General features: G+C 36.7%; 1 protein-coding gene across 1 annotated transcript; it reads right to left on the minus strand.

Annotated features, from left to right (window-relative positions):
* Positions 1-2,127: 2,127 nt before the first annotated feature.
* Positions 2,128-8,591, minus strand: NSA2 (NSA2 ribosome biogenesis factor). Its single transcript, XM_087715651.1, has 6 exons — positions 8,390-8,591; positions 6,466-6,653; positions 5,955-6,105; positions 4,301-4,480; positions 3,390-3,582; positions 2,128-2,355 (listed from the first exon to the last, which is right to left on the minus strand). The coding sequence occupies exons 1-6, from the start codon at positions 8,390-8,392 to the stop codon at positions 2,288-2,290; spliced, it is 783 nt and encodes a 260-aa protein (XP_087571777.1). The 5' UTR covers positions 8,393-8,591; the 3' UTR covers positions 2,128-2,287.
* Positions 8,592-8,751: the final 160 nt, after the last annotated feature.

The raw sequence follows: 8,751 nt of genomic DNA on the forward strand, positions 1-8,751 counted from the left end.
GTTATGATAGCAAATATTTATATGTATTATGTAACAAAAACTTGTCCCCCCCCCCACTGGAATTAAGTAACCTTGCTTCAGTAATATGCTATTGGTGTCTTATCAACTATCGTCTTGTAACTTTTTTACATTGCAGCAGTTATTGAAGTAAAACACTTAAATTATGCTGAGAAATTAGTTAAAAACAAATTTGTAAAGCGAAATTAAAATGTGCAGCTTCACAAAGGAACATGTTCTCAAAAGGATTATTATATTGTTTAGCTTAAATAGGTGAAAATGATTATTGGGCCTGCAAAGAACAAAATAGACCTGGTTTTGAAAAAAGTTCATAGCAGAAGTGAAAAAGATACTGTACAAAATTAAAAAGCAGTATTATTCATCTGTTTTTAGTTTTATAAAGTAGTGTGTGAACTCAACTTTGTTTTTAACTGTAGTTTTCTAGGATCTCATCATTTATTCAGGTTCTTACTGCTTCCAGTGTCGAGGTGTATTTTACATTTCATGCACATATTATTTTCAAGTATGATTTCATGAACTGTTTTACTGTACCTATTGCATGAAGTATGTAGAATCTCTTCTACATAAATTTAATAAAATGTTTACCTTTTAGCTCAATAGAAATGATGTGGTTTATTTTTGTTTATGCACATCACTTAGTCATGAAATTGTAATGCAGTGTAAACTAGCAGTACCACATTCATTTTTCATCATCATTACAGCCTCTGCTTTTAAGGAAATTATCTGAAGAGTAGTATTGTTGCAGGATCAAATGTGGGTCGGTCACTGGGACCAGAGGTTTTGTCTTCTGAGTTTTTCTTGAAATGGGTTCCAAACCTCTGGTCCTAGTGACTGATCTTCATTGGATCCTGCAACATTAACCTGGGACACACGTGCTTGCCTTCATTCATGAGTTGTATTGTTGATAAAACATTTTAATACAATTCTTTCTTAAATTAATATGTTGTTTCTCCCTTATACTGTGTATTGTTTCTAATTGGTTAAACTTACATTTGTAATTTTCTTATAGTACTTACTAGCTTGAAAAATTCCTTTCTTTAGTCAGGATGGATGAGCATTTATCCAGACATCCATGGCCCAATATAACTTGATGGAACCTAACTAGATATGGTAGGTCAATAGAAAAAGAGATCAGTGATAAGATTTTTACATTGTAGCTGGGAAATCTGATCCCTTAGGTTCAATAAAAACTTTGCTCCACCAAGTTTTGAATGACTGAGATATTATATGCAACAAAAGTCTACCCATAATACAACATTTGAAATGTGTGGCAAGTAGAAAAGCAGTAGAAAAGAGAACCCTAGTCTCTTGATCACAAAATGTAATTAATATAATATAATGTGTTGTTATACATACTGGGCATGAAAAAGGGTTAAGATTGGTTGCAGTAACATTACTGGTAGAAATGCAGTTCAATAATTGGACTACTAATCTATGTTATTAATATTCCAGGCTTTTGATCTTAACCTATCCAATCTTGAGTAGGTCAACCCTCCTTGTATTCTGAAGATTTGGGAAACTGCAACGGTGATAGGATTACACTAATCCCAGATTACAGAGGAAAGGGCAATAAGATAACCACATTTGCTCTCGGAGGGAGTTCTGATTCTACATTGATAGCAGCAAACATAGTAACTTCAGAGCTTCATTAACATTTGACTATATATAAGAAAAAAACACTTCAACTAAAAATCTTAGAATGTGAAGATGGTATGCACTAGGGGCTAATACAGGAAATGTTTTAATATAAAATGAGGTTACAGTTCAGTCACCCACACATTCCCAGGTTAAGAATTTTTTGCATGCCTTGATAATTTTCACTGGAACTAATGACCTCCAATATACTATGAATATGCTTTCTCACTACAAAAATGCTCCTTGATATTTAGCAAGCTGGAATATTCTTAAATTTCAACTTGTGTTCTATGTATGTGAAATCTGGCACAGAAAATTAGTTTCAGCTATTACTTGTCCATACGTACCCTCCTTTCTTAATACTGGAAAAACTGACAGTAAAGGATGTTACTATATGCAAGAAACAAGAAATACAGATATTCTGTTTTCTAAGATAAGTTCAGGTTTTGGAAGTCTATTTAAAATACTAATCAAGACATTTAAATATTTTATTTTTGATAATATCTGGAGAAAAGTCAGTTCTGCAAGAGTTCTTTATCTTCAGATATGGCTGTTCTGAAATAAATTCTTTTATCCGAAGTCTGCAAAGGCACTTGTATGCGTGAAGAGATTGCAAATCCATAGTGCAGTGTCACTATACAAGTAGAACTGCGTTAATGCACCCGTCATTTTCTGGATTATTGGTTACCTGTGCATATTTTCCTGAAAAGAAAACAAGTTTTATTGAAACTAAATATTTATAATGGCAGATTGTTAATAACCCAGTCTACTACTGCAGTACAGTTTTTTAAAAAAGCATCCCTGGCATAGCTGGCATTTGAATGCATCATGACAAAACAACTCTTCTTAAGGAGTCAGAGGAAAAGAGAATAATGGGCCTTTTATTTTTCCCAACTGAAAAGTTACTCTGTGAGACTAGACAAACCAACCTTAACATTTGTTACAGTAAAGTTGCATAATGTAACTTTTGAATGAACTGCATAATTGGTATACAACTGAAGAAGCATTGGTATACAACTGAAATTAATGAGATTTTTTTTCTCTTCATAAGATATCTTTGAACTGCTGGGAAAATTTAGACAAAAGTCATCTTATTATCAAGATCTAAGCAAATTGTGATTTAAAAAAAAATCTTGCTAAGCAAGAAATACTTATTTACTTAGATTTGTGTGCCATCCGTCTCATTTAGAGGTGATTAGATATTCTGTAGTTTTCATCCTGAAAAACCTGCAATTTCATAGGAGTATAACATAATATCTAATTGCTTAAATGCTTCTTTTATTAGCATTAGTAGGAGCCTCTGTGGTACAATGGTTAGAATGCAGTTCAGAGGCTAACTCTGCCCACAGCAAGGACTTCCAATTCAGATTAGCTCAAGATTTTCTCAGCCTTTCATCCTTCTGAGGTCAGTAAAACCAGGACCCAGATTGTTGGGAGCAATATGCAAATAATGTTTACATTCGGCAACCAGCCAGCAGCAAGGCCAACAAGCAGGGCGCGGAGAACCTGGGTCATTGTGGCCACAGGCAAGCAGGTGGTGGGACGGAGAGGGTGGGGCCAGGGGACTTGCTGCCTCCTGCACCTGAAAAATAATAAGACCTCCCCGAAAATAAGGCCAAGCCCTTATTTCAGGGGGTCAATAACACCCTGTCTTATTTTCAGGGAAACATGGTATATAAGCCTACATTCTACTGCTATTAATTCTTATTATTTAAAAATAGTATTTGGTTACTTACCCCAGATAACTTTGCCGCCCTGGGTGACGAGACCAAGCTCACTCACGTTCACCTCGATTACTGTACCTCTTGTGATTACTCCCAAAGAAGTATAGAGAGGAGAAGAAGGATTCTTTTTTACACCAAGAATAGGTAGGCAAAATGTAGCTTTAAGTTCTGGATGTGTTACATGGGCCTTCTTAAATCGCAAACCCTATTATTCAACAAAACGAATAAAATTCTCGATAAGTAACATTATTCCAACTAACACATGCAATTATTTTTAATCCCAATCCTACTTCGTTTTAAACCCAGAAAAGTTAGCAGCTGTTTTTTGAGCTTTCATGACTCTGATTCCCACCAGGTTGGTGGACTACAATTGTGACCAGTTCCAGGTGGTTTGTCCTCTTTTTTTGATTGCTAAATGTACCACTATCTGTGCATTTCTCATTTATTTTATTTATTTAATTCATTGGCTTCCCATTTTGGGGGCTTACAATATTGAAAAGGCAAAACTATAGAAAATGTATAGACACTATAAATTGAATACTATAAAAATGTAAATATTCAGCTTTAACTAAAAGATCGGCATGGAGGGATTAGGCTAAGCAGGATGGGAGGTGGGATCTATTATTCATCTATCAACAACCCCAATGTAAAACCCCTGCATTGAAGCTCTAAGTCAATTAACAGAACCAGGTCTTTAAGCTCTTGTGGAAAATGAGGAGGGTTGCCATTCTGGGTGGCAAGATGTTTCAAAGGGCAGATCCAATAGCAGAGAAGGTTCTTCTCCTGGGCCCCGCCAGCCAGAATATCTGGCCGATGGGACCCGCAGCATGCTTCCTCTGCTGACGTGGGTGGGGCATCTTTACTGAAGATTGAACATGAAAAAGCAGATTAACTATTAACCAACTACAAAAAAAATGATTTACCATTGGTCGAATGAAGCGCTCGTATTTTGGAGGTTTCCTGGTGAAGCCGTCCCCTACGAAACACACTTTGGTAACCATTCTTTTCCAAGCCTTCTTCTTTCGTTTTCCTGTGCGAATCACTTTGAGCACTTCTGTTTCTCCCTGGGCCCGGACTTTGGGCACAGGAACCTCCCATTTCCCCTAAAAATAAGGAATTTGTAGCATTAGGCAGCAATTGATAGAAAAGGACACACATACAATATATTGCTTCAATAGTTTGGTAACATACTAGTTTGACACAATAACAGAATGATTGTATCTGCATCACAAGCCATAGAGGAAATGAATAGACCCGTGATGGCATACCTATGACACACATGCCAGAAGTGGCAATAAGAGCCATCTCTCTGGGAACGTCAACTGTTATCATTTGCTCTTCCAGATTCTGGCACGCACATGCATGCTGGCCAGCTGGTCTTCGGAAGCACCGGAAACCAGAAGATCAGGTGATTGGCATGCATGCGCACATCGGAAACCCAGCTTCCCGGCATGCACATGGGCAACGGGAAACTGCTCTTCCGGTTTCTGGTGCTGCTGTGCGTGCGTGCTGGGGAGCTGCTCTTCCGGTTTCCGGCACTCCACTGCGCACGTGCATGCGCTCTTGTTTCAACACTCAGTGCCGAAAATATTCGCCAACACTGGTATAGATAGTGTTCCAAACATTGAGGCTATTGCTAATGGTTTGTTTGATTATAAGCTTTATGTCCCTTTCAGGTTTAACTATTAAACAGTGCTACTTGAAAGAACAGCCCACTGGGACTTGAATCACAGTTGGTCCTATTTCCTTCTGGGTGTAACATATACACTGTGAGCAGAAATACTAAGCTTATAGTCAAGGTAATCCAACTAAGAACCATCTATTGAACAGATTGGGATATCATGAAAAAATGATATATTTATCTGATTCATTGTATTTACCACATATTTTATTTTTACTTAATTATTTTCTTTTTATCTATGTGACCTTGGAATTAGAAACTGTACTTTCTTTTCTTCGAAAGGGTTATTAATTAATAATCTACTACTACTACTACTACTACTACTACTACTACTACTACTACTACTACTACAGTTGGATTTTATCTGTGGTTTGATTATATAGACAACTCTTATTTGGTCTTCCTATCAAGAGAATGGAAAATTGTATCAAAATAAGCTTTTCAACAGGCAGAGGAAATCTTCCAATACTCAGGATGACATAAAATTCCTGTCATTTATACTGGAGAGAGGAGCAATAGGAATGTATATTAAATATTATACTGCACTTTTGAAAAAGGCAGAAATAGCTATATCTTCCCACAAAGAGATACAAAAAAACACTTAAGTATTTCTTCCCAGCAAAGGCTAATTCCTTGTTTTCTAGCCATTTCCTGTACACACATTTAATTTTGCTTTATATAAGTTAACAGATGTTTTAAAAAGCTATACTCATATTTCAAAGTTGAAGATATAAAATTACTAAGTAAATTAAAACATTTATTTAGACTGTTGGACAAATCCAATAACTCCCCATCATATGTGCATACTAGAATGCCATTATTTTGCAAATCAGTATTTTAAAGCAAAAGCAGATGTTCTGCCAAATGATATTAATTTAGGCATATGCATGACTTACAGCTTTTTCTTTTCTTTTTTGTTTGATCATGTTGGAAAGAACTTTTGCTCGAGACTGGCTCTCCCTGTCCAGCAGATATGCTGGTACAGCACCTTCTGGGGTCTTGTCTTCATTCTTCTGCTTGGTATTTCTCTTCTCATGCATTTTAATACTAGATAGATAGATACAACAAGGTGCTTTTCAGATTTTTTCAAAATTAATCTAGCATTAAATCAGCAACACTGCCATATGAAAATAGTTTTAGTAAGAGAGATCTTAAATTGCTTCCAAAGCTTTTACAATAGATACAATATAATATGGAATCATAGGCAAAATATGCAAAATTACTGCCAAGTGTAACATGAAGCACATTTCCTAAATAAGTGCTTAAGAAAATTATATTGTCATTGTATCTAATGTTTGAGCAATGGATATACACAAAAATTATCAGCATACTTTCTAATAAGTCTAGACCGCAGCAGTACAATTTATTATATCAAAGTCCTTAATTTTATAATAAAAGTTGTCTCACGTCTTTTTCATCTGTATTTTCTCCGCATGGCGCTGTTTATGATACAGTTTAGCTTTTAATCCTATCATTTTCTTGGCTTTCTTTGAACGCTCATGAGCCTCACGTCCTTCTTTCTTCCTTTTCTTCTCATGGTAATCCAAGCGGTAGCCATATCGCTTCCGATGTAACTCTATATATTCGTTTTGTGGCTGTGAATTAGAGAAAAGTTTAGAAATTAAACTGTTAAAATTATACCCATCACTTTTTCAGTGTCTGTATTTACACAAAAAATATTTTTGTGGTGTTCTTATCAGCAGATTATTATCTTTAATATTAGCTTATTCAGGGTTGACTCAGCCTTCCATCCTTCCGAGGTGGGTAAAATGAGGACCCAGATTGTTGGGGGCAATATGCTGACTCTCTGTAAACCGCTTAGAGAGGCCTGAAAGGCCTATGAAGCGGTATATAAGTCTACTGCTATTGCTATTGCTATCTGAAACTAAACATATTGTCACTCATATTTAGTCTCCAAGTAATTACACATCAATCTTCCACTAAGTAACAAATTTAAATCTATTTTAAAAAACCACTTTAAAATACCCTCAGCATCCATTTTTATTTTCACAGTTTTCATTCTGGCTATTTTAAGCAAACAGGCGCAAAAATACTTCAAAGTGAAACTGTAACATAAAACATTTGATTAAAAAATTATTGAATAATCAAGTTCTATCACTAGATACATGAAAAATATTTTATGGTATGGCAAGTGTTAATTAGCTAAATAATAGCAGCTGTCTATATTCGGCTGAAGCTTCTTAACAAATTTGACTACAGTCATTTTGCATTTTTTTCCAGTTTGTAATGCATTATGCAATTAATGATGCAAACTTTAATTCATAAAAGCATACAATTTCTGCACAAATATGAAACACAGCCCAGGAGAGATACACATACACACAAAAACTAATAGATTATTTTTAATCAGAAATGTAGGAATCTGCAATCTACTGGATGGTACTGAACACCTCCTGTTATCCTTCACCACAGCCCATTACTGACAGCCGGGTTTGATGGAAATGGTAGTTCATCACAGTTAAAAAGTCACTGACTACCTAAGCAAGCACCTTGTGCTGTAAAATGATGTTTGTTGGTGTAACATTGAACTAAAATGCAATACAGAATGCAAATAATAACCAGATGCAAATCTATTGGAGACTGAAGTCAGAGCTACCAGCCTGATTATAAACGATAAACCAAGGTTGATAAAAAATCTATGATTTTTTTAAAAAAATAAAATAAAATATCGGATGTTTTTGATTTTTATCAAATTTATTTTAATAAAATATTTTTGGAGTAAAAAATCTATCTAAAGATAGTTTTCTGTTTAAGATACATTAATAATTTAGTTTATTCAGCATGAAATGGAGCTTAGTTATGTAGCATGAGGCTGTATATTCTGCAATATTAGGACTGTTGTTGAGTCAGAGGGTCAGAGGAGGAGCTGCTGCGGAACAGAGGTGACAGTTGCGCTTTAAAAATTACGATTTAAATCGAGTTGATTTAAATCAAGCCTTTTTACTAGTGATTTAAATCATGATTTAATACTGGATTTAAATCAAAGCCAACCTGCGACGGACAATAAGCGGGGATTCCCGGGGACCTACTTCTCCTCTTTCTCCTGGTCCTCCGCAAGGCAGCTCAGATTTTAACAGATGAACAGTTGGAAGAGGTCTTAGAGGTCATCTAGTCCAACCCCCCTCCCCCCGCTCAAGCAGGAGACCCTACACCACTTCTGACAAATGGCAATCCAGTCTCTTCTTGAAAGCCTCAAGTGATGAAGCCCCCACAACTTCCGAAGGCGACTTCTGTTCCATGTCCCTCGAAAGACTCCCCTCATCCCCATTCCGTTCAAAGAACCCACGGCCAGTCAATCACCTCCACTCACCATTGTAGGTCGGTGTCCGAAGCCCAAGCAGAGGCCGGCAAAGAACCACCTTCCTTTCGATCCCGAAAGAAAAAGGAAGAGCGGCGGTCAAACAAGTCCGGGTAGATCCCCAGTTCCACTTTCGCCTCGTTCCGTCGACAAGAGAAGGAGCTCCGGTGTTGTTTGGCTACTCAGCTTCTCTCGCGCCTGAAACGGAAAGATGGACGGCTGAGCGGAAGGGAAAAAAAAGAAGAAGAAGCAAAACCAAAACTGTTGCGGGCTTTTTCTTTGGCGGATGCTTCCCGGAAGACGTGGAGGGAGGGGGAAGGAAAAGAAGCAGGGACGCCGATAAGGAAGTGATACCTTCCACGTGGGGAGTCGAG

The sequence above is a fragment of the Thamnophis sirtalis genome, unplaced genomic scaffold (genome assembly GCF_051295495.1).
Source record: "Thamnophis sirtalis isolate CommonGarterSnake01/CBP01778 unplaced genomic scaffold, rThaSir2_p1.2 scaffold_5, whole genome shotgun sequence".
Classification (NCBI taxonomy): Eukaryota; Metazoa; Chordata; class Lepidosauria; order Squamata; family Natricidae; genus Thamnophis; species Thamnophis sirtalis.